This window comes from Anoplophora glabripennis, unplaced genomic scaffold (assembly GCF_000390285.2).
Source record: "Anoplophora glabripennis isolate ALB-LARVAE unplaced genomic scaffold, Agla_2.0 scaffold322, whole genome shotgun sequence".
Lineage (NCBI taxonomy): Eukaryota > Metazoa > Arthropoda > Insecta > Coleoptera > Cerambycidae > Anoplophora > Anoplophora glabripennis.
The window spans coordinates 371,619-398,742 of NW_019416693.1; the positions used below are offsets into that span (position 1 = coordinate 371,619).

Genomic DNA, 27,124 nt, shown 5'->3' on the forward strand with positions numbered 1-27,124 from the left:
GAGAGGTTACGTAAAAAATATATATTCCACTCAAATTATTTTGTACTCTTCCACGGAGCTTAAAACTTCTGGTTCTAACTTTCTCGCAAGAGCATCGTTTTCTCCTGACAAAAAATAGGCTATAACCATATAAACTCTTCTATATACAATGTGTCTATGTATTGTTATAAATTCTTGTGAGATGGTAATTTTCTTACCTGAATTTACTTATTCCGCTTCGCTTCTTCTTCTTTGTTTTCTGGGCGTCAGCTCACTGAACATATAGTTGTAATTTAATTCAAATTTTGTTTATGTTTATAGAGAAAGTCTTTGTTTGTATAAAAAAAAATAATTTAAGATTCAAGCAAATTTTTATCTAATACAAGTAGTCTTACCTCAGGGTAAGGATCTGAGAATATTAGTATTTCGATTTTAAAATGTTATACTGATTAATGAATTTAGATACTTAATCTTGAGAAAAAAAAGACAAAAAATTTATATTTGAATTTTAACCTCAGAGGAATAAGTAAACATAGAGAGGTCCTAAGCACTAAATAACATTCATTTGTAGTCAATAGCAACAGATAGATAATAGAGTGAGTAGGAAAAACAAAAATAGCTGCTAGAGGTGCAGTAAACAATACACTTCAGTGGCGTGCCCAAATACGTACAGAGGTATCGAATATAAATTAAATAAAACTTGGGTACTATTCTTTAAACAAGTTGATATATTTATTTCAATTGAAGGAACAAAATATTTTGCATTATTATGATTAATTTTCAATTTATTAATTTGTATATGATACTATTTTATGTATTAGGCACATCTGAGTTGAAAATCATAGTTATTAATCATTTAATAAAAAAATTATTAGTATACGTATACCTACACATTCGACTAGGTTTGACAGTACACAATATTGATTTTTAGAAAGTAGTTTCCTTTAAAAATTACAGATATTTCAAACATTTTATTTCTAAAATTATTTACATTAACTAAAATATATAATTTTTCTGCAATTTTTTAAACTTATACTTGAAATATTATATAATAGTGCTTATTTATTATATTTATAAAAGATCAAAAAAATCTACTACTCTAGTAATATTCTTATTGGTTTAATTGGTTGTGAAATTAAAGTTAACTTTTTGCCCTTTACATTAAAGAAATGTAAGTAACTCCAAAAATATTTCTCTGCATGTTTACAAACTTCGATAACAAAGTGAGAAGCTTTAGTTAAGCATCCATATGTTTTTCTTATTTACAATTTTGAAATTATCTCATCACTTTCAATAATCTCCAAGCAGGAACTGCAGATTACAATTTTTTTTAACTGTCTAGCTACAAAACCGGCAGCATATGCTATTACATCTTGGCAATACAATGTTAAGTTCCATGTACTCGCTTTTGTGCAATACAAATTATTGTTGTGTAACTCATGCATCGTAGTATTAATCTCAACTTTTGGTAAGACACTTGAACAATGTAAAATAGCTGTGCTATCAAGAGCTACATTAGCTTTTTTGTTTTCTGAAATCTCAGAATATCTCAAATTTTTTCAAACACGTCCTAGTGCATCACAGCATATTTTCAATTTTTCTACATTCGATGGAAACCTACAAAAACATCACATATTAATATCACATTTGTTTTAGTGGAATTTCGCTATTCTACGCCAATGGTCAGAAAACATTTTAAAACACTTACCTATGATAGGTTAGGTTGACGTCTCCATACGATTTGAAAAACGAACACGTTTCTCTACTTTTAACCATTGTCTCTTACTCTAGAATTGTCTATAATACAGTAAAATAGCAGGCCAACGCACAGATTCTCCAAAATATCGCTTATCAACACGAAATAAATATGCACCTCTGCAGCTCTATGTAAACATACAACTAACCAACATTGTTGCCAGCCCGTAAAAAAAGAACTTATTCTGCCGATTTCTTAGAGCATATAAATTCAAAATAACGATGACAACAATATTATAATTGCATCTCAATTAAAATGCAAAATGTCTATGGTAAATAACATTAAGATTATCACCATTTAATTACTAAAACTCTTTCGCTTAACATTTGATTAGGAATGACTATTATGAAATATGTCAACCGCGCTAATATTACAGTTTGTAAACAAAAACGTTCCGGTTGCGTCAACAAATCCTTAATGTGTCCTCTATGTTTACTTATTCCTCTGAGATTTTAACTAACCACAGTTTCTCTTTCTCGTAAAAATAATTTCTAATTAATTTAATTACTCCGATCCAATATATTTCAAATTAAAATAAAAATTATGTGATTGGCTAATACTTATTATTTTACTATTTATCCAAAATTTTTCAAGTTTCTATCAATAGAAGTATTCTTAAATTAAACCTACGCCGCTTCCTCTACTCTAACTTAAACTAAGTAACAATATTCAAGATTTGGATTTAAATATTAAAAACACAAGTCGGTATTATATTAGGGGTTTATACCTCTTTACCACTGTCTAATACACTAATTTCTTTTCTTCTTGGTCCTTTATCTCCTCTATTTCTTTCCTGTACCTGTTACCACAACTTCTGTTCCTGACTTGTCATCTGTCATATAACTCCTTGTTGTTTATCTCCTTGCTGATATTTTTATATTACTATTCCCTGTCGGTGACTTGGATTAGATCTGTGTTGACTCGATACTGGATAATACTCTATAACAGTTAACTTTGTTTTGTTATTGGACTTACTCAAGTTTCTATTGTCTGTAATCTTCAATTAATTTAGTCATTGAGAATGTTTTCTTCTACTCCTTCTTATAAATTGTTTTTCTTTATTGAATACATTTGTTTCTTTAAAATCTTCCATTTAAATTAAAAATTTTATTTTCAAAACTTTAGCTGTCAGCTCCCCAATTTATTTTTTTTTTCTTTCTTAGTTATCTCACTCTTTTTCTTTTCATGTTCAACTATTTTTTTTTAAATCACTTTCTAATTCTAGTAATCCAAATTTTTATTAACAATCACATTTTAAATTTCGAATATATGTACTTTATTACATTACATTTCTTTAAATTTTGTTTGAAATTAATTTTTTACGAAAATGTTTAATTGATTATTTACTCATTTTTATTTATTTTGTCTTCTCTTTCTTATTTTCAATCATCTATTGTACCCATATTGGTCACACTTTTTCAACTTATAATTTATTTCTTTAAAATCAATTTTACCAATTTCATTTGCCTTTCTCTTTTAGACCAAGCAAATTAAATTTTTACTCGAAAAAGTCCTATCCGCGAGATTATTGTAAAATTGTCTAGTCTAAAGGAACATAATACAAGACATCTCTCATCTCGTGAGTCAAAAACTTTTATTAGCTAACTTTTCTATTTAAACAAATAAGTGAGGAAAACAGTTTTTTTACTTTGCAGGGAAAACCATCAATTTTAGCGAAAAGTGTCTCACAGTCAGCTTATAGGGAGTAAAATCATCTACAAAATGAGACTTGTTAAATTAAAATCGGTTAATAAACAAAAAAGTTATTGCAAAAAAACAAGAAAAGTTCCCATTTTTTAATTTGTTTATAACTATCGCATTTATTGTTAAAATATTATAAAACTTATGACAAGTTGAGGGTTTTGTCATGCTTCAAAGGTGTGCCAAAAGTGGGCACTGTAGGTGCAATAGTTTTCGCACAATTCTATTTGTTTATAACGGAGGCTCCACAAGTTATGAACTTTAAGCCTCTGTACAGGCATTAATTTTCAACGAAACATGATTCTGAAAGCGTCATTGTAATCTTAAAGACGTAATTAAGCGACCTATTAAAAAAATATCACCGTTTTTTTGACATTAACATTCTCAAATTGTGCATTAAAAAACCGTGCGTTTTTCGCTTACAGACAATTTGAATAACATCGTTGCTATTTATACTATCTCACCGAAAATAGATGCAATGGACAGCTGGCAAAAAAATAGTTAAAAAAAAGTACCCTCTACGACCAACAGGAGCCAAGATAAGAATTTTTTTTAATCGTAGCGCAATTGTTTATAAATATTAAGACTAGAATTTTTCGCAAAATACAGTTTACGACGTAAACTACAATTTCCCGTGAATTGCATTGAAAAATGTGGAAAATTAACGACTCACGAGCCCTTTAAAGAGAAGGTACTCGCTAAGTAAACTGTCCGGCGGCCGGCGGCGTGGCGGTGGGGGAAGCTCGTCCAAGTGGTTGCGCGCGCGTTAATTCCAAAGTTCAAATTGATGCGCGCTGTAAATTTTGCAATATCTCGGCTTCTATTCATCGTAGAAACATATTTTATTTTAAACTGGGGTAGCTCGACGAAAAAATAACAATGGGCATATTTACGAATTCGTAGAATAACTTTTAAATATTACCTGTTTTAACTTTCTTAATTGCGTCCCTATTTATTTTGCATATAGTTCAATTAATCTAGGTCATTGACACTGAGAGTACCTGCATTTAAAAGTTACACAGAAAATTGAAAACATTGACGGAATAGAATTTTCAACGAAGTAAAAATAAACCACAAAATAGAACACTCAGTAAATAGAAGAATAGAATGAAGCGAAACCTAAAACAACGGGCAAACTACGACAAGTAACAATCTCTGTCGAAGAGGTGTAAATTAGGCTTTATAGCTGATATTTTAATGTAAACGCACCTTAAGAAATTAAAATATTTTAATGACACAACCTAACACCTGTACACGAAGACAACTACAGATCCTACGGTTAATCTAAGAATATTTCATTGATGGGTTCCTTGCTGAACAGCTTATTAGCCATGGCCCAGTGTATCTCGGAGAAGATCTGCTCGAATCCACCTTTGATGTCGTTGAATATGATCAAGGAGTTTTCATTCATCGTTTTCAGGATTTCGGCGGCGATTTGTTCGTTGGCCGGAAAGATATTTGTCAAATCGAAATGTAATTTCTCGGGACGTAAGTGTATGGTGTAATTCGTTATCTTCAAGTAAGTTTTGCCCTCGGCGGTATACTTTTCGCAGGTCATGGTGTGGAGGTTCCACAGGTTATCTGAAAAATAGGTCCAGTTTCTACAGCTATTAATTCAATATAAGACGATTAAGCATAAATGAAAAAAAATGAACTAAATGAACCCAATGCAGCGAGTTTTCCCATAAATTGATCATGATAATCAAGAATGCTAATATAAAAAGCAAACAGAAAAACGTCGTGGAAAAATATACAAATCAGTGATTCGCAAAACAAGTCCAAACACCGACTAATCGTTCTAGTGATGGCGGTTTTCCACGAAACGGACAGTTGAGTTTATGTCCTGTTTGTGTTTTCTAGAACCTGAAAAACAAAAACAAAACTGAAACAAACCTAAAACTCTTGTTTCCATCAGCGGGCTACATTTTGTTCGAGTTTTGTTTTTGTTTTCGGTCCTTTCCCACTGGTTGTCGCGAGGAAGGAGAGAAGATTTTTTTATTCTTAGTTATGGCTGAAGTCCTTGGAAAAAAAGTAAGTGTCTACAGAGTGTCCCACCTCGAACTCCATCGACGGATATTGGGAAACCGCTCTAAGGATTTTTTTGAAATTGTGGTGGTGTGATACGAACCGTGGGGCCCACCAAGTTAAAATATTTTCAAGGTCATCGTACTTCCGGTTACACCGGAAGTCGATACTAACTTTCTTATTTTAAAATGGAACCCCCTGTATATTATTGCATTTTTGGAAACATCATCCATTTTTAAGTTGAAAACATATAGCACACTCCATACTTAGGATTGACCGTTTCCGAGATATTTTTTTATACAAAAATTGACAGATGCAGACTGTCAGCAAAATTTAGTTTTCCCGGTTTATTTTTTTGTGCAAATTGAACATTTTGTAGAGGAAGACCTACTTTATCGAATTTGACATGAAAATTTTCCAGTTTTTATACATGGTGGTCAAAAATAATGTATCGAATATGAAGTTCAGAATATGTGGAAAGCTCGAAATTTTAAAATGGAATCCCCTATTTTTTTTGCAATAATATACAGCGGGTACCATTCAAAATAAGAAAGTTAGTATCAACTTCCGGTATAACCGGAAGTACGATGACCTTGAAAATATTTTAGCTTGGTAGGCTCCAAACCTTTTGATGTGACCGCTTTCGAGCGTTACCCGAAAAACAAAACTCCAACTGTCGCAAAACACGCCTGTCTTCAAAAAGTTTGCGAAAAGTTACAGTTCTGTTTTATTCGACACAAGTTTTTTTTACATAAAAATATGTTTTTTTAAGAAAATTGTTTATTGGTACCATTGTGAATAATTATTTCTCGAAAAAATGCGAAAAAATTTTTTTTTACAAAATTAATAGTTTATAACGAATTAATAATTTATTATAGCAAAATGAACCGCGCAGTTGTTATTATTTTCATGCGCTACCCCAGATTAAAAAAAAAACGTTAAAATTGGTCCAAAATTACCGGATATCGCGAAATTTTCGGGCAGTTAAAATTTGATGTCTCGAAACGTTTCTGTCTTATTTCCCCCACCACATTCCAGGTGTAAAAATGTATTCGAGTACGTTTTTTAAAGGATTAAAACTTACTATAAAATGCAATTTTTCGATATCTTTAACCGTTATTATAAAGTTTAAGGGTTGATTGATTTATTTCCAAAATTTCAAATCTTAATGTTTATAAATAAACAAGTTATGAATTAAAAAAAAACGCTTCTCGGCTAAAAATGATCCTAGAACAATTTTTTTTTAATTCGAGAAAAATTCCCAGGATTACGAATATCAAAGCGGCTTTAAAAAATATTCATTCTTCGCAAAGTTATTAACGAAAAACCTTATAAACAAATTACACTATTTGTTTATACACCGTTTTGAGGAGGTTAGCCTATGAAATTACAATTTCCAATTGCATATCTTGAAAATATAAGTCAAAAGTCATGATGAAACAAATGAGCCCTCATAAGGGCCTTTATTATAACGCTAACAACCGCGTTTTTGCAATTGAAAAAATGTTATTTCTAATAAACAAATGCAAAAACTCGTAAACAAATAAATATTTTTTTACCAAATTTTCAGGGTTTCTTAAGCGTAGTAAAATACAACTTTTACTGCAGTTTAGAGACGATTTATGCTCTTTTCTTCTATTTATAACAAATTCAAATTTCGTTGTTTTTTTGCAATTATTAAACAAATTGTTAATGGATTTTAATTTAGCAGCTCATAATGAAGCGTTTTTTGAAAACCTATAAGTATAAACAAAAGCAAAAACTCCTGTTGGGAAGCGCTTTTTAATACAGCTAAAAAACTCAATTTTTGGTAATTTTTACATTATAATCATTGTTTAAACAATAATCTTGTTGTTTTAAACCGATACTTTTTGGAAAATATTATTTCTTTTTGCCTAACCTAACGATTAAACCAAGTTTCAATCTGAAACGAATTACCTTTTGATTTGCATGTATTACAAATTTCATTTACTAGTCTATTAGTGGGTGTGTCAAATGAGAGACTAATATAACTTGAATTAAATAAGTTATTTCAATAGAAAAATAAAAAAATTGAAATTTGACATGCTGTACATACTGTTACTATTTTAATCCGTAGAATCACCTCCCGGAGTTTCCTGACGGACTCTCAGAACACCCTATATATCTCAGTGTCGCACCTATTTTAAATAATGTAGATCAGTGAGTAAACATACACAAAGTTATGTTGCATCTTCCATGTCCGTTTAACTGAAAGAGCAACAGCTTCCCCGTTAGTTCATAGTCAGCCTCCATCCTAATAAGAGGGGTTAATGCTTCTATCACCCATCCGCACTTTTCACCCAGATCTAACCTGGAAAAGGTCGTTATTTTATAAATAGAGGGAGTAATTTATAACTAAAATCTTTGGTCAAACGAAAATTCCACGTAATTTACGCACAGTCTCAGGTACACACTCTTCATACTTGTAATGAATTTTCACAATCTTCACTCGCTCATCATTCACGACAACATGTGATGCACAATGCTGCCAACTCTTCGGAATGACAATTTTTTTTTATCAAATAATCGCGTTACAATTCGTTTTTTAAGCTGCATATCAAAGTTGTCTTTCTAGACAAATTGTATGAAATTAACGGAGAAACGGAGTGACAGAGAGCGAAACTACAATAGAAAATAATTTTTTCTACGGCCGCTATTCAAATTACGCTTTACTTGCTGTGTAAACTAACGAGCGTTCAAATAAAAACGTGGTCGAAGTTGGCTCTGACACATTGGACGTAGGGAGTAGCTTATAGCGACCAACTTAACCTCATTTCTCAACGAGCTGTATAGCAGCTGTCAGTTTCAATAACGTTAATGACTATATAACTTTATTTTAAAGAATAATCATGATAACAATAACAAACAATTAAAGGAGCTGCGGAAAGTGTCCCCCTCCTTGTTATAACAATAAATTAAAGCAGCTGCTGAAACTGTCCCCCTCCTTGTTCCAAGCACTTTTCACACCTGTTCCTCAAAGAATTAAAAACATTTTCTAAGATGCTCGGGGTATTGTTAATTTCACGAATCTTGTCTATAAGTCGAGCCAGCAGATGGTTTAAATCAGGAATAGGCAGTTCAAAAATAGTGTTTTTAAGGTAAGGCCACAAAAAGAAATCACACGGCGTAATATCACATGACCTCGGTGGAAATTCATGTTCAGCATTGAAACTTATTAGTCGATTTTGGAAAACTTCCCTCAACATATTCATCGTCTCGCCTGCCGTATGTGCCCTTGCGCCATCTTGTTGAAAGTAAAAGTTTGTAATTTCGTTTTCTTCCAGCTGGTTAACAAAAGGAGCGATAATTTCTTCTCTATACCTTTGCGCAGTAAGAGTACCATTAAAAAAAATAGTTCCATAAATCCTCCTTCGATTGAGAGCACGCCAAACTCCAATTTTTTGAGCGTGTAGAAGGCCCTCGACAAAAAAGTTACCTGGTTTTTCAGAAGACCACATTCTCATAATCTGTGAGTTTACGTAACCACTTAAATGAAACCAGGCTTCATCAGAAAAAAAGGTGATATTATGAAGTTCACCGTAGTTGTTTAAAAACCATTCACAAAATACAGCCCGTCGCGGAAAATCAACTTCATGAAGTTCTTGCTGACAAGTTAAACGATAGGAGAACAAACGCAAATCTTTTTTTAACACTGTGTGGCAGGTACCGACTGATATTCCCACCATTTGTGATAAAACAAGTACAGAAGTTCTTGGCGCATTTTCCATTATTTGTTGGACATTTTCTTTTAATTCTTCAGTCCGCTTTTTAGGTCGGCCGCTTCCTTCTTTTCTTGTTATACTGCCCGTTTCACGAAAAACATTAACACAACGCTGAACTGCAGTTTGAAAAATTTTGTACTCAACAACGCCGGGAAATTGATTTTGAAATTCTATGAAACATGCCTCAATAGAATACTTCCATATTCCATCAATCTTGCGTCCATTTCTAAAGTAGGACTCTATGATAAACACTTTTTGTTCTTGAGAAAACACCATTTTAAACGCTTTTTAAAACGAAAATATTCAAATTGATAGCGGTGATATAGCGCTTTGACAGATGACGTTTAAGTTCATTTGCTATACGCTACGCCCTACGTCCAAATTTTCAGAACCAACTTGACCACGTTTTTATTTGAACGCTCGTTACATAATTTCTGACAATAGTATATTGTGCAATAAGTGCGATAAGTTTGCTCATCCACTCAAGCGGGCAATAATAGACAACCACACGAATTGCACTTACAATTTTTTATTACGAGTTCATTGTCTGTATCTGGATCACTTTCTGGTACAATTCTAGGACTTCGAATCATGTTTTCATAGAATTTAATTTATATATTTTCAGATTTTTATTCAGTTTAAGTTGACACAAATAACCAAGGAGACTAGACAAGGAGCACGAACTCATACGGGAAAACTGACATTTGTCAATGTTGAAACTCAAATAACTTTTTGGTGTGGAATCTGCGTTAGAATGGAGGAAAAATCTGTTATTTGTGCATTAAATTCATATTTAGACAAACTGTGTAATAAAATCTATAAAAATGTATTGCTGGTTGCCTATTTGCTGTAGAGCCCTCTTAATGTGTTCTTATTAAACACATTAAAATGCTCAAGTGCCACATACTTTATAATAGTACTTATTCAACTTGCTGAAATTAATTATTATATCGCAAAAAATTGGATTAAAATTACTATACATATACATAATTTAATTTTAATTCACTCTTAAAACTAGTTAGTATTTTTAAACAGGGATCCGTCACTGTACGTCAGAGTTACATATCACCTGTGATTTTCTTGACAAATGGCACAACACGTAATTATTCTCGGTCGTTTTCAAGAACGAAAACTTTCGCAACTTATGTAAACAGTAGTGTTTTTACTAGTTTTGAACATCTTCCATTCAAATATGATCAAGTATTTTAGTAACACTCCATAAAAACCAATTAAAAATAATTTGTTAATTATATTTTATATTTGTTAGGTATGACTTACACAAATTTCTGTTCAGCATTAGAAATGGACATTCCATGCAAATAAACATTATTGTATTTCGTTTGTAAAGACACTGTTTCGGATGGTTCTCCTTTTACAATTATCTCTTCTACGAATAACGGGTCTATTGGAGGTATGCCGTAGTATTTACTTCCTGAAATGTAGGTAATAAAATTGCGGGGTCTTTTAAAAAAATAACGATCAATACTTCAGATTGCACAAAAATAAGGTTACTATAAGGAGATACGCTTACGCACCGTTAGCAAGGGACCTAAGGCCGAATTTTGAAGCCTTACCAAGGCACTGAAAAAAATTTGGATCTGATCTATGGCACAATTTCATGTCAGGAGCTGAAAAAAAAACTTGCTAGAACTAAACAAGAAATATTTGTCGTTTAAAATAATGCCAATTTTATTTTGGCAACAATACAATGGCAGGATAATTAATGAATTATTGAAAGGAATTGCATATTTTTCAAACTTACGAAGATGCGACGACCCTTCTACCGAAACGAGAAAGAAAACAGCAAAAATCAGTGCCAGCATTGTTATGTTCGAAAGAAGACTTTAATAAACACTGATGAAAGTTATTATGCGTGTACACATATTTATACAATGTAGGTATATAATGTGATAATTTGCATGAAAATCCAGGAACGTATGTAGTCAAAAAATATAAATAAAATAAAGTGCGTACAACCATAGCACTTCTCCTAATCCAGTTGATTATACTTTTTTCCTTGTTATTCCGCACCTGGAATTAATTATATAGCTTACGCAAAGTTTTTTTCTACGCACATTTTATTTTTCGTAATTATATAATAGACGAAAATCGAACAGGTTACATATATTGAACACGTAAATTGAATCAGCCTGAAGGTCGCATGTTTAAATACTAATTAGAAGCAATTAGTTGCGTGTAAAACAATGCAACACATAAGTGCAGTAATTAAAAGCAATAAATTCCAAACAAATTCATAAAAGTGTGTCATACATTTGACTAAATAATAGAATTTTAGAACACAAAAAAAGGTGTCGTCGTCTTGCTGATACAGGTTTAACAGTATCAGTATGCAATTTAAGAAGAAGAAGTAGAATAACATGGGAACTTTCATGTTTTTGCGTTGTCAACAATTTGTTTGTTTGAAAACTGTCAGTAGAGATGGGCAATACGGATCTTTTTAATGATCCGCATGATGCGAAATGTATCAACATAAAGATCCGCATCAAAAGATCCGCATCAGGGAATCGTATTCAGTGCGGATGTACAAGTACAATTTGTACTTCCTCACTCATTCCCGTTTCATATATTGAATCGTATCACACTCTGTCGCGTATATTTTCTAATTAAATTCCAATATAAGAAAGAACTATCGCATTACTTTTTCAGTTTCTTTTTACACAGTAGCAGCAGTCAAAGCACAAATTGCTTTTGTGTTTTATTTATTAATTTATAAATTAATTTAAGGGGAGGTAATTACCTGTCAATATACCACACGGCAAGATTTGCAAATTTTTTGCAAACATCTATAAATTCATTTTTTAGCAGAACTCTGACAATTACTTTTTACATTATAAGTTTGTTTCAGACTACACAATTTCATATAAATCATTTCAATATTTAGTTTCCTATGCACTAAACTGTTTCTAATGCATCGTATCTCATCGACCTGTATCGGACACGAGAATCAGTTGAGACCGATTCGTTCCCAATTCGCATTGATGCGGTGATGCGAATATACGAAATTATTCTTATTTCGGTATACGTATGAACTGATTCCCAGTATGCGTGCGCCTCCCACTTTCTCATTCCTGTATCGGATACGAAAATCAGTTGATACCGATTCACTTCACTTCACTTCAGTCTCAACTCCCATTGATGCGGTGATGCGAAACATACGAAATTATTTTTGCATCGGGATCCGCATGAATCGATTCCCACTAGAGATCCGTATGATTTATACGTATGATGCGGATCTTGCCCACCACTAACTGTCAGTAAAAGCGAAGCATTTTTGATACTAATTGCGAATTAAAAGGAATATTCAAAATAATACAATGGCGGTAAGTATTTTTAAAATCTTTGTAAAATATAAAGCTTCTCTGTGATTATTTTTAATTCATCAAAAACGTATGTTAGCCGCAATTACATTTTATAGAGCTTCCGAAATCCTAACCTCAAAATTTTTAGCGGTGTATTAAAATTTAATACGTTCCGTAAAGTGTATTTTCTTTTTTAGTCTGCTGCGGCCGCAAAAATTGCCGAAGTCCGCGAGACGACAAGAGTCGAAAGGATCGGGGCACACTCCCACATAAGAGGGTTAGGTTTAGATGAAAGTTTAGAAGCAAGACATGTAAGTAACTGATGTGTATTCAAACGTTTAAAGATCCTTAAATATATGTATGCAATAGGTTTCGCAAGGAATGGTCGGGCAAGTCGCGGCTCGTAGGGCTGTGGGCATCGTTTTGCAAATGGTACGTGACGGTAGAATTGCCGGACGAGCGGTATTATTGGCAGGACAACCAGGTAAATTTTATCGTGTATAATTGTTAAGTATTGATTTGGTGTTATTGATCAAACTTATCTACCATCGCCATCTGTTGGAGTAGATATGTAAAGTGACTTTTGAAACAGGTACGGGAAAGACTGCTCTCGCCACAGCTTTGGCCGCAGCGTTAGGATACGACACTCCTTTCACCAGCATGGCCGGTTCAGAAATATACTCTCTAGAAATGAGCAAAACCGAAGCCCTGACGCAGGCTATAAGGAAAAGCATTGGTGTTCGGATCAAGTAAATGTCAAAATTTCAGTTTGCCGTAACGGTTTTTTGTAAAAATATGGTTTTTAGAGAGGAGAGCGAGATCATAGAAGGCGAAGTTGTAGAGGTGCAAATTGAAAGGCCCGCCACTGGGGTCGGAGCCAAAGTCGGCAAGCTTATACTCAAAACCACCGACATGGAGACCGTTTACGATTTGGGTGGGAAAATGATCGACAGCATTCTGAAAGAAAAGGTGCAGAGTGGGGATGTGATCACAATCGATAAGGCTACAGGTAATTGAATATCGAGTAATAAAACTCCGCAATTTGTTATAAATATTTGATTTTTAGGTAAAATAACTCGGTTGGGCAGGTCTTTTGCCAGGGCCAGAGACTACGATGCTACGGGCCAACAAACAAGGTTCGTTCAGTGTCCCGAAGGAGAGTTACAGAAACGAAAAGAGGTCGTACACACAGTGACTCTGCATGAAATCGACGTAATCAATAGTCGCACACATGGATTTTTAGCTTTATTTTCAGGTAAGTGGATACAAATATTGCTTGGTACCTTTGACGGTTATTTCAATTTCTAGGCGATACGGGTGAAATAAAACCTGAAGTGCGGGAACAAATAAACGGCAAGGTAGCGGAATGGAGGGAGGAGGGGAAGGCTGAGATTATCCCGGGGGTGTTATTCATCGACGAGGTACTTTTACCAGCGAAAAAAATAATTCCCGAGGCTAAAAATCACTTTTCAGGTGCACATGCTGGACATCGAATGCTTTTCGTTCCTGAACCGAGCGTTGGAAAACGAAATGTCCCCCATAGTGATAATGGCGACGAACCGCGGCATCACTAAGATCCGGGGCACCACCTACAAATCTCCGCACGGTATACCCCTGGATCTCCTCGACAGGACCATCATCGTTCCCACGCAGCCCTACGAGGAGAAAGAGTTGAGGGAAATCTTGAGGTAACTTACGCGACTAAAAAAAAAATGTTGTATCGTGAATTTTCGTAGCATACGTTGCGAGGAAGAGGACTGTCAGATGTCGGACAACGCCCTGACCGTCCTGACGAGGATCTCCAAGGAGACGTCGCTGCGTTACGGGATGCAGCTCATCATGACTTCTAGTTTGATAGCGAGGAAGCGGAAAGCGCACGAGGTGGACGTGGAGGATATCAAGAGGGCGTACCAGTTGTTCTTTGACGAAGGCAGATCCGTCCAGTTCCTTAGGGAGTACCAGCAGGAGTTTATGTTCAACGAATGTGAGTGAACCTTTTTTTTTGTTTCTCAGTGTTTTAATTTTTTCATACCTTTTAGTGGACGATAAGGATGAAATGGAGATGGAGACCAACTGATGACGATCGTTGAAATGTGTTCTGTTTATATATTTTTTTAAGTCTCGCTTTGATAAGTTTGATTGTAAAATTTGTTGTATTCTCAGTTTAAGTCAATAAATTACTTTATAAAAAGACTATTTCCTTTATTTTTTGAACAGCAGAATAAACACTGTGTACCTCTTGAAGAAATCGAGGTGTTGGACTGTATGCCGTTCATGTATCAATAAGTTTAATTGTAAAATTTGTTGTATTCACAATTTAAGTTATTAAATTTCTTTGTGAAATAGTTCGTTCCTTTGTTTCTTGATCGGGAAAACGAGAAATACCGTATTTTTTAAATAAATCAAAGTATTGGAATGTATTTTTTTATATTTTGGTTTAATAAGTTCGACTGTAAAATTTGATGTATTCACGATTAAAGCCATTAAATTTCTTTGTAAAATAGTTTTCTCTTTTATTTTTTGAGCAGGAAAAATTTAAAACACCCTATATCTTTTAAATAAATCAAAATACTGGGAAGAATATATTTAATTTATTTATTTTTTTATTTCACTTAATGTTTAACTAAAATTTGTTGTATTCACAATTTAAAATCAATAAATTACTTCGTAAATAATCCGCACCTTTACTTCTCCAGAACCAAATTGAAAAACACCCTGTATCTTTAAAACAAACTGAAATATTGGAATGGGTTCTGTTGGTCTTTTTATAATTCACTTCGATAAATTTGATGTAAAATTTGTTGTATTCACAATTTAAGTTATTAAATTTATTTGTTTCTTTGTTTTTTGATCAGGAAAAGAGAAATACTTTTTAAATAAATCAAAATATTGGAATATATTTTTTTATATTTTGGTTTAATAAGTTTGACTGTAAAATTTGATGTATTCACGATTAAAGCCATTAAATTTGTTTGTAAAATAGTTCTCTTTTATTTTTTGAGCAGGAAAAATTTAAAACACCCTGTATCTCTTAAAGAAATCAAAATACTGGGAAGAATATATTTCATTTACGTATTTATTTTTATTTCGCATAATGTTTAACTAAAATTTGTTGTATTCACAATTTAAAATCATTCAATTACTTCGTAAATAATCCTCACCTTTACTTATGCACCCTGTATCTTTAAAACAAACTTAAATATTGGAATGGGTTCTGTTGGGTTTTTTTATAATTCACTTCGATAAGTTTGATGTAAAATTTTCTGTATTCACAACTTAATCAATAAATTACTTAAACTTAGTGTAATTTTTTTTTATTATTTCTTGGGCAGCAAAATCAACACGCTGCATTTCAAAAAATCAGAATACTGGAATATACCCCATTTATGTATCTTTATATTTGTGCATTGATATGTAATATTTATTGTATTCCTAGTTTGTCCTTAAATTACATAGTAAAATGATTCTTTCATTTACTTCATAAAAAGAAGAGACTAAAATATTGGGAAATAATTTGTTTCTGTTTTTTTATATTATATTTATATTGCTGCGATAAACTTGATTGTAAAATTTATTGTATTCACAACCTAAGTGATTAAATTACTTTGTAAAATGAATATTTTTATTGATTCTTCTGCAGTGATATGAAAAACACCCTGTATATTTTAAATAAATTGATATATACTGTAATATATATGCCATTTACGTATTTTTATTTCTTTTTGATAAATTTTACTGTAAAATTTATTATATTCATAATAAGTCAATAAATTACTTCATAAAATGACTTATTCTCTTACTTCTTGGGAAGCAAAATAGAAAACACTGTATTTATAAACGAAACCGAAACATTGGAATGTATTATGTTTACATTTTTTTTGTATATTTCACTTTGATAAATTTGATTGTAAAGTTCCACGTATTCACAAAATTAATAAATTGTTTTGTAAGATGATTCTTCCTAATATTTCTTGGGGGATAAAATGAAAAACTAGCTGCACCTCAAGAAATCCAAACAGTGGAATATACTTTATATATTTTTATTTGGTCTTGATGTTGTAAAATTTATTGAATTTAAAACTGAAATCGTTAAATTACTTAGTAAAATTATTGTCTATTTTTTTTCTTCAATAATAAAATGAAAATACTGTATCTGAAAGCAATCAAAATATTGGAATGTAGGTACTCTTCGTATTTTTCGTATTTTGTTTTGATGAGTTTGACTGTAAAATTTGTTGTATTCACAACTTAAATCATTAAATAACTTTTAAAAATGATTGTTTTACTTCTTGGTCAGCAAAATCATGTCTTTCATAATATATCACATTGATAAGTTTGATTATAAAATTAGTTGTATTCAGTATATCATTAAATTATTTTGACTAGAGAATTTATGAGTTTTTTCAGTTTATTCAGGGATTTTATCATTCATTAAAAAAATATATAGATTAATTAAACCCTTACAACAAAAGGAGCAATAGAGGCCAGAACTTTTTTTGACTAGCCGAATATGCTAAAGCAACAAAATTTAAACTGTTAAAATACTACACTTATATTTCCAAAACAAAAATAGATCCATTTTCAAAAAACATGCGTATTTTTTGTTTGTCTGCTCTTTTCAATATGAAGCTTTTAGTCAGGCAAAAACAGTTGTTAACTGATTCTTTTTGGTGCAAGGTTGTTTGGTTAAATTTTTCCACAGGTGGTAAAATGTCTGAATAAACAAAGCAACACTAAAACTATGACGTAAATAAATAACCCGTAGACGTTTTTCTCTGTTAAATAATTAAGCTTCTTAGGCAAATATGATTCAAATGGCTACAAATTCAAACAACTCATTTACTTTTCCATGTATCTATTTTGTAATGGCTGGTATGTATGTACATACGTAAAATAGTCTAAAAACCTAATGCATATTATCACATTGTTACGATAAATCTAAATCAGCTAAAACACCTCAAAATAACGGGTGTTTTTTTTAACCTGAAACTTTGAAATACATATCTCGAGAAATAAGTACTTTACGAAAAATATATCAATAATCAAAATTTAATCATTCTACGGGGCAAATATACTTTATTGCTAAAATTATAGTCCCTCTCCCCCACCCCTTGAAAAGGCGAAATAACTGAAATCTTAAATTTTTACTTTATTTTTTAGGAATATTCTTTTATATCGTTTTTTTAAACATATTTTTATAAAAATTATTTTTAAATTTATCTTTAAAACAAAATTTAAAAAAAATACATTCATTTGAAAGCTGATTGTTTCTTGACAAGTTTTTTTAGAATAAAATTTGTTTTAAGACTAATTTTAATTCTTTACAGACATTTTTTTTCGTACAGTGCTTCTCGAGATACTTATTTGAAATTTTCAGGTTAAAAAAACACCTATATATTCGTTGTAGTCGACGATCTTACACGAAACTATTACAGACGTTTCAATCAACTGACACTTTGCGGGTGAGCAACTATTAGGACCTTTTTAATTCTAAATACGAATTACCCTATATATTTTTATATGTTTCTGTGATATGATCTTGTTCCACATATTATTTTTTACCTCCTAGTACTAAGTAACTACATCAAGTTGTGGTTTATTGCCATTTTTTTCTAAAGAAACAGTCATATTCCTAGGAATGTCTACTAATCGTTGTCACTGGAAATGGCACAAATGTTAACAAGGACAGTTATTTTTTTTTCCAAAAATTGATATGTCGTTCTTAGTTAGTGTTAAGTGGCATCAGCGGAATGTACTTTTCCGACGGTCTAAAGTGTATTTTAGAGCAAAGCGCATCCCCTTCTGCCTTGGTATAACCATTCCTAAAAAAAAATCATCATAACTGTAATTCATAATGTCATGATGAAATATGTGTATAAAAATTCATTAATTCCATCCATATTAAATAGGAAACAAAAGAAAATAAATAAAAACAAAAAATAACAAAATAATTTTATTAAAACTAATAAAATAATAAATAAAAATAATTAACAAATATTATCACAGCAAACGAAACTTCCTCAGAAGAATATTAATGAAAAATTCCTTTTTATTCATCAAGTTAAAACTTCGAACTTCACTGGCAATATACCGCTGTGACTTTGTGAACCGATAGTCGCATTGCTCTTCAAAACTCTCGGAATATACAGACGATATCGAATTATTTCCTTCGAAAGTACTAAAAAAAAATAAAAATAAATGAAAACTAAACTAGAACAAACACAAAAAGTATTATCTACAAACGGTGGGATTTAAATTGAAAAAGAATCGGTACCTCTGCCACTGTGTACAGGGTGTTCTCTCCTTAAAGCAAATAACTTGCACCACATTGAAAAATATGGCACCGATAGTATTAGCAGTTTCGGTGTTGACATTTTGCAGACATCTCCGAAAAGCTGCATCGCAGTCGCAGTGAGATCTAAAATAATAAAGGAACATTAACTTAGTTTGGATTTCTGCAATTTTAGGGTGCAAACCTAGTAAATGGAGAATTATTGCATATCCTTTGGATGCATTTCCCATTAGACAGAGATTTCGGACAATTATCGTGCTCTCTACAACACATATCTTCCTTTACGTGGTAACCCAAGTCGGAATAGTTATTTGCGATGTTGCCTAGAAATATCATCAATTTTTCAACATGAATTCTAAAAGAGCTATAGCAAATAGGCAACCAGAAATACATTTTTATAGATTTTATTACACAGTTTGTTAATTTGAATCTCAAATTACTTTTTGTTTTAAAGAAATTGCCGTTTTTGAACAAGGGGTAACGTAAATTACAAATTTCTTTACACCAAAAAGTAATATGAGTTTCAAACTAAGTTCATTTTATAGAAAATCTGTGTTAAAATGGGGGAAAGTTTGTTATTTGTGCATTAATTCATATTTAGACAAACTGTGTAATAAAATCTATAACAATGTATTGCTGGTTGCTTACTTGCTTGTTAATAAAAACTTCTGCCTACCTGGTCCGCACCATTTCGTACCAGGGTATATGAAACCTCCCTGGTGAGGAGACTGGACCTGGTTATTTTTACATACTTTTTCCAGTTTAGCAATAGAATCATCGGACATTTGCCTCACTCGTCGTGGATCAGACGTTAGGAGCATATCTCTTATTTTACCCCTGAAATGTATGCAACACACTTAACCCACAGCAAATACAAATGTTGCCTACTTAGGTCAATTCAATGTATAGTATGTTTCAGGAGTATAGGAGAAATAATGAATTAATAATTTATTAAATGCAGATGTAAAGGTGTTATAACGAGCGTTCAAATAAAAACGTGGTCAAGTTGGTTCTGAAAATTTGGACGTAGGGCGTAGCGTATAGCAAATGAACTTAAACGTTCGCCGCTATCAATTTGAATATTTTCGTTTTAAAAAGCGTTTAAAATGGTGTTTTCTCAAGAACAAAAAGTGTTTATCACAGAGTCCTACTTTAGAAATGGACGCAAGATTGATGGAATATGGAAGTATTCTATTGAGGAATGTTTCATAGAATTTCAAAATCAATTTCCCGGCGTTGTTGAGTACAAAATTTTTCAAAGTGCAGTTCAGCGTTGTGTTAATGTTTTTCGTGAAACGGGCAGTGTAACAAGAAAAGAAGGAAGCGGCCGACCTAAAAAGCAGACTGAAGAATTAAAAGAAAATGTCCAACAAATAATGGAAAATGCGCCAAGAACTTCTGTACGTGTTTTATCACAAATGGTGGAGGTATCAGTCGGTACCTGCCACACAGTGTTAAAAAAAGATTTGCGTTTGTTCTATCGTTTAACTTGTCAGCAAGAACTTCATGAAGTTGATTTTCCGCGACGGGCTGTATTTTGTGAATGGTTTTTAAACAACTACGGTGAACTTCATAATATCACCTTTTTTTCTGATGAAGCCTGGTTTCATTTAAGTGGTTACGTAAACTCACAGAATATGAGAATGTGGTCTTCTGAAAAACCAGATAACTTTTTTGTCGAGGGCCCTCTACACGCTCAAAAAATTGGAGTTTGGTGTGCTCTCAATCGAAGGAGGATTTATGGACCTATTTTTTTTAATGGTACTCTTACTGCGCAAAGGTATAGAGAAGAAATTATCGCTCCTTTTGTTAACCAGCTGGAAGAAAACGAAATTACAAACTTTTACTTTCAACGAGATGGCGCAAAGGCACATACGGCAGGCGAGACGATGAATATGTTGAGGGAAGTTTTCCAAAATCGACTAATAAGTCTCAATGCTGAACATGAATTTCCACCGAGGTCATGTGATATTACGCCGTGTAATTTCTTTTTGTGGCCTTACCTTAAAAACACTATTTATGAACTGCCTATTCCTGATTTAAACCATCTGCAGGCTCGACTTATAGACAAGATTCGTGAAATTAACAATACCCCGAGCATCTTAGAAAATGTCTTTAATTCTTTGAGGAACAGGTGTGAAAAGTGATTGGAACAAGGAGGGGGACACTTTCCGCAGCTCCTTTAATTGTTTGTTATTGTTATCACGATTATTCTTTAAAATAAAGTTATATAGTCATTAACGTTATTGAAACTGACAGCTGCTATACAGCTCGTTGAGAAATGAGGTTAAGTTGGTCGTTATAAGCTACTCCCTAAGTCCAATGTGTCAGAGTCAACTTCGACCACGTTTTTATTTGAACGCTCGTTACTATATCACTAACAAGTGACTGAAGTAACCATTGTAAGCAAGTGAGATGTTCTCACGTGATTACAGTGGCATTTCGCTCTCACGTGTGATATATGACGTTTTGTCCAACAGTTGCAGTTTTTTAAAGAGAACAAGCTTGAAGAGATATATTAAAAAAGCCAGATAGATAAGTCTTGGTTGTCATCACAGATAGTTGTTGATAAATAAAAAAAATTCTGATTTTCGTGATGATGGATTTTTAATTTTACAATACATACAACTTTTGCTAAATGTTCAACTCTGTTTTCTTTATTTAATTCATAATTTTTATTTTATTTCACTACTTAGTGACTAAGTAAACTTGGTCACTAGCGATTGAAAATTGATTTTAGTCAATAAAAACCAACTGTAACACGCCTACAACTGTTGGACAAAGTATTTTATATAATTGAAAGTTCTATATTTCTGCATTAGTGTCTTTTGAGAATCACATAATAGTTCTTATATATCTGGAATGACCTATACGTGACGGAAATTCAAAATACCTAAATATACGGATAAAATAGGAGCTTTATTTTTTTTTTTATACCTATCGAGTTGGACGACACAGTATGGCGGTTTGGTGCTAAGTTCAATCATTTTCGACATGCCAAAGTCGGCTATGAAAACGGTGCTTCCTAGGGCTTCATACGAAAATAATATTTGGCACACTGTGATTATTGCTGCTGACTAGAAAAGAGGCGAAAGATGTATTACTCGAGTACACATACTATATTAGAAATAATTACACTTAATAGACGTGGTAATGATGATGATGTAGACAATAACTGAATGAAAGCTGATGGGTGTGTACTTATGGGACAATGATGAACATTAAACTTAAAAGTAAATGTGTAAAGAATCATTAAGATTAGAGATTTGTTGTTACAAAAGGGTAAAATAAATTACGGGTATGATAATACAGCAAGAACCATAAAATAAACCTGGGACAGATAAACGATGAAACACATCTGCAGATGTTTGACTTGAAAAAATTGCAATGCAATTTATATTTTTACCTTATGATTTTATGGTTTTGATTTTATGTCAGGGAGACTTAAAAGCGTCGAAGACAGAACTTACGGGATTATTAAACATGAGACATTTTGAAGTACACATACAACAAGTATTATTTCACAACTACATAATGTAAAAAAAAGTCATTAGAGTCAATGTAAACAAGCCTGAGCCTTCAGCTATAATTATTATGTTAGAATATTTGCCTGTTAACTCATCCTCAGTGTTTAACTTTTTTACAAATTAAAGTTCAATGGTGCATAATACACAATTATACAGGTTGTCCTCTACTACTTCGATTTGAATTTCAAAAACATGGGCCCTCAATCGAATGGCATAATCAATTTTTATACAAGATGTTTGGTAAGTCGATGCATTTTTTTACTCGAAAACGGTGCGTCGTAAGAAAAACAGACAAGATACCTTTTCTCTTCTATATTGAAAAAGGAATTCAAAAATAATTTTTATTTTAAGAAAAATCAGTGGCGTATCATTTTTTTCTTTAAAAATATCCATAGACGTACTTGTGCGCACGCCACTGGTGAAACTGAAAACAATATATTTATCGTAAAACATGCATTGTTGTCAACTATTAAAGCTTTAAAAATTTCATTAAAATATTCTGAGCGGTTTTCGCAATATTTATAAAATTGCATTTTTTTATTAAAACTTTAACATCCTGTAGCGCTTTCGGAATATAGTATATTAAGGAAATACGTATATCCCAAATCACTTCTACTATAACTTCCTGCAAGGAATGCATCGACTTACCAAACACACTGTATGTAACGTTTCGTCTCTTCAGGGCCACCATCAACTTCATTTTTTTAAATACGACCTTGGAAATTCTATTACATTTTGTGCAAGTCTTCATGAACCCCAATACTGTACTCAGGTGGTCTAACGACACTTAAGAGTGTTCAATAATTCAATGAACATAGACATCTAATTTAGATAAATTTAGAACGAATATGTACATTGAAGATTAATTTTTCGAGACAAAACGTCAGAATCTGGTTCGGATTGAGGCAGTACAGTATTGGGGGTCATAAAGACTATAAAAATGTAGTAAAATTTTCAGGGTCGTATTAAAAAAAATGAATTTGATGGTGGTAATAGAGAGACGAAACGTTAAAATATAAAAATTGATTATGCCATTCGATTGCGAGCAAAAAGTTGCAATGAGAAAGTGTTCTTCTTTTTTCAATTTCACCTCAAACAAGGCCGAAATGAAACGAAAACGGATTTTTCAAATATTTCGAAAACTAATCATGTTAGCCTTGATTTCTTAGAGGCATAATGTTAGTCCCCTGATTATGCAACTTTGCTTTAAGCTACTTCGTATCTCTTACCGTTTCCGAGATCCCTATAGTGAGAAGCAAATTTGTAACAGCATGTATATTATCGCATTATCGACAAGATAACTTAAAAATAAGTCAAAAATGTTCCCAGTTCCTAAATCTAACCGTTTTCGGGATAATCGACATTTAATAAAAATTTTAACAGATGTAAGCGTTTCGAAAATTCCTTATATAAATAAATTCAATTGGAACACCCTGTATTTTCTGCACCATATTATAGAAAATAGATATAGGCATTGTAAAGGTAGCTATTTTAACCCGAAAACGCGCAGCCATACACCAATAGAGCAGAGAAGAATCTACTTCTTTTCAATATGGCCGACTGCTCAAAGTTACAGTTCTCTATTTATAAACTAAACCTGAAAGTGTACGACTTTACTGATTTGTTGCAGTGCTGTTAATGGTTCTAAACGAATATATTTAGATACTGATACCAATGTTGATGTTTATTTTATTTAAAAAGAAGCTGTGTTACTGAGGTTACGTAAATTTTCGAGTTTTTCATCTTCCTTGACTTAAGGTTAATACCAACGATGCGCATCTTAAGTTTCTGATTGAAAATTTTAATATCCGGATTAGCTACTATGTAATTACATTTATTTTGTTGAGAGATAGCTAATTATTATAAGCGTTATATGACTAACATCAGTATCAACAGTTTCCTTTGTTACAATTTCATACAATTATATCAAAAGCCGAACCTGAGATTTTGTCTCACTTAAAACAATTCTTGTGCTTTCGCATCTAGTTTTAATAGGACATAATTTCTGTAACACCTGTTTATTTCATCACTAGAAAATTTCTAATCCCTCCGAAACGTCGAAGGTGAACTACTAGACAGAAATGGTAAAATATCTGACACCAATAGGGGAGTAGAGTGTTTTGTTGCAAAACCTCTCGAATAAATATTTTTTAATGCCGATAGATAGATAGATCGTTGTACACGGCCTTGTGAATAAACTATTAAAAATCGATTCTACCATATCAACAATTAGATGATGATGGAAAAAGATCATTCTCGCCATAAATTATGAAACAAATGCATAATTCCGTACAGTCCTGCAATGATTGCACACGCGAAAGGATGATGGACGAAATGAATCGTTTCCGTCGATCAAGTCGTGATATTCCAAAGTAAACTATGTCACCAAATTTTATAACACGACGGAATATTTTTATTTTCATACCTACGCAATTGAGATTGTTTTATTACATGCACCTAATTGAATTTTTTTACGTTCGCTCTTTAGTCGAATTCGTGAAAGTATCAAGCATAAGATTATGGCGTTATATGTATAACGAATTAACCTTGTAAGATTGGAAAGAAGTAGAGCCGGCAATGAACTTGACACAGTTGTTAAATGTCTTCTTACATCGATCTTCGGCGGTCATTAATTTTAATAAGTAAAAAATAATATTCCGCCGAACCTTTCTTCGTACTTTGTCGTAGCAGAAAATAAACAATGCGTAATAAGATGCCTACAGTCTACACCGAATTCCAGAGCATCTTAAGAAATGTGAGCATTCATAAATATATTAACATAAACAGTAATTATTAATTTATTAGAACAGTTTTGTTGATATGTTTTGGGCGAGGTTTTGGGTAATATCTATTATGAGGTATTATAAACCTCAGTGTTTAATTACTTTAAAAACATGGTAAAAATATAGAAATCTAATTACTTTTCCAAAAATTAAAAAAAAACAATTCCTTCATATTAAAAATATAACCCAAATTCCACTTATGTGTTCAAATTGAACATTATAATTATTATACAGGGTGTTTCAGAAAGACCTCCCGTAAATTCAGGGGGCGATAGTACGACAAAAAATAAGAGTTTTTTGTCTTATGAACTATATGTCTATCTCCTCTTGTTTTCGAGATACAGAGCCACAAAATAAATTTTTTTAAATAGAATTTTTACGAAAATTTCCAAACGGTGCGAAATATTTTTTGAAATTTGGTATTCCGAGGTTTTAAGAACACCAAATACGCTGGTCTAATTATTTTTTGGATATTTCATAGATTGCGCTAGTTACGCTACATTCCTATTACATTTTAGGTTCTAATTTTGTTAAGGTTAGGTTTTTTACCATTCGGGCCCCAATTTCTAATGTACAATTATGTTTTCTAAAAAGAATGTACTCTTGTTAGAACTTTCTAATGTGGACGGTTTTCGAGAAAAAAGGCTTTTAATTGAACTCTTACAATATTACGGTGAAGAAAATAAGTGACTTTTCTAAAAGTAGGCTTATGTCAAAACTTATTGATGGATGTCTCAAAAACAACGCATACATTCTCAGTAATATTTTAAACTCTAATTAACTTTTTCTTCAAGCGTATAATAATATTTATATTATATAGTGCAACACCTCCTTTAGAAGCAGCCTATTGTTTAACTAGTACAAATATTTATCATTTTTTAACTAGTAAAAAAATGTAACAATGTGTAGGTAAGTATCCTAGCAACGAATTAAAGATTCAAGAAGCTTTGACGTTTCATTAAGTGTCAGTTGAAATTTGATGTCGCGTCGGGTCGTTTTTAAAATGTCTGAAGAAATGCAGTGCACACCACCAGAATTACTGGAAATTGCAAATACATCAGTGGCAACACTTATACCAACAAAGTCGAGAAAAATTTATGAAAATGCTTATGATAAATTCATAAATTGGGCAAAAGAAAATAATGCACATATTTATTCAGAAAATGTGATGATAGCATATTTTACAAGATTATCCAGAACACTGAAAAGTTCAACTTTATGGGCGCAATATTCAATGGTAAAATCTAAATTAAACATAGAACACAATGTAAATATTGAGAAATATTCAAAATTAATTACATTTTTGAAACGACAAGGTGAAAATTATAAACCAAAAAAGTCGAAAGTTTTGTCTAAAAAAGAATTTGACGAATTCCTGAATAAAGCACCTGATGATAAATATTTAGCAACCAAGGTATGTACTTTTTAAATTATAGGTAGATACATATTTAACCTTTTTATATTTGTAATACAAAATTTTGTTATAATTTGTAAACTTCAAGTTATTTTATAGTATCCATTACGAGAATAATAAACAATTTTCGGAAATAAAGATAGCTCATTGGAAGAATGTTGTAAAAACTCATAAATATAGATGTCTTAAAATTACGTCATGTTTTAGAATTTCCTTGCATTTTCCAACTTTTTTTATTGTTACAAAATTAATAATTCTATATTTTTTAGGTTGCACTAATATTTGGAGTCACAGGAGCTTGTAGATGCGATGAACTCATTCAAGTAAAAGTTAATGATGTAAAAGATTTGGGAAATATAATATTAGTAAATATTCCCAATACAAAAACTAAAAAACATCGTTCATTTACCATAATTGGAGAGTTTTATTTAAATTTATACAGAAAATATGCTACTCTTCGGCCAAAAGACATAACTTTTGATAGATTTTTTATTAAATATCAAAATGGCCATTGTCATCGTGTTGTAATGGGCATACATAAAATTTCAAAAGTGCCAAAAGATGTTGCATCATTTTTAAGGTTG

The 27,124-nt window shown here is 32.0% G+C and overlaps 3 protein-coding genes across 3 annotated transcripts in view; 1 reads left to right on the forward strand and 2 right to left on the reverse strand.

Annotated features, from left to right (window-relative positions):
- Nucleotides 1-4,646: 4,646 nt before the first annotated feature.
- LOC108910191 (protein takeout-like) lies at nt 4,647-11,078 on the reverse strand. Its single transcript, XM_018714732.1, has 5 exons — nt 10,967-11,078; nt 10,740-10,832; nt 10,483-10,636; nt 7,657-7,793; nt 4,647-5,017 (listed from the first exon to the last, which is right to left on the reverse strand). The coding sequence occupies exons 1-5, from the start codon at nt 11,025-11,027 to the stop codon at nt 4,716-4,718; spliced, it is 747 nt and encodes a 248-aa protein (XP_018570248.1). The 5' UTR covers nt 11,028-11,078; the 3' UTR covers nt 4,647-4,715.
- Nucleotides 11,079-12,366: 1,288 nt separating this feature from the next.
- Nucleotides 12,367-14,708, forward strand: LOC108910187 (ruvB-like 2). Its single transcript, XM_018714727.2, has 10 exons — nt 12,367-12,545; nt 12,722-12,835; nt 12,894-13,008; nt 13,117-13,273; nt 13,331-13,533; nt 13,591-13,779; nt 13,833-13,945; nt 13,998-14,212; nt 14,261-14,508; nt 14,564-14,708. Exons 1-10 carry the CDS (start codon nt 12,540-12,542, stop codon nt 14,599-14,601), a joined length of 1,398 nt encoding a protein of 465 aa, XP_018570243.1. The 5' UTR covers nt 12,367-12,539; the 3' UTR covers nt 14,602-14,708.
- Nucleotides 14,709-18,524: 3,816 nt separating this feature from the next.
- The window catches only part of LOC108910181, a 12,542-nt gene continuing 3,942 nt past the window's right edge, over nt 18,525-27,124 (reverse strand). The window contains exons 2-6 of the mRNA XM_018714722.1: nt 21,754-21,893; nt 19,493-19,653; nt 19,001-19,139; nt 18,799-18,942; nt 18,525-18,702 (exon numbers count right to left, since the gene is read on the reverse strand). Of these exons, the coding sequence (XP_018570238.1) occupies nt 18,525-18,702; nt 18,799-18,942; nt 19,001-19,139; nt 19,493-19,653; nt 21,754-21,893 (762 nt within the window). The remainder of the gene's footprint in view (nt 18,703-18,798; nt 18,943-19,000; nt 19,140-19,492; nt 19,654-21,753; nt 21,894-27,124) is intronic.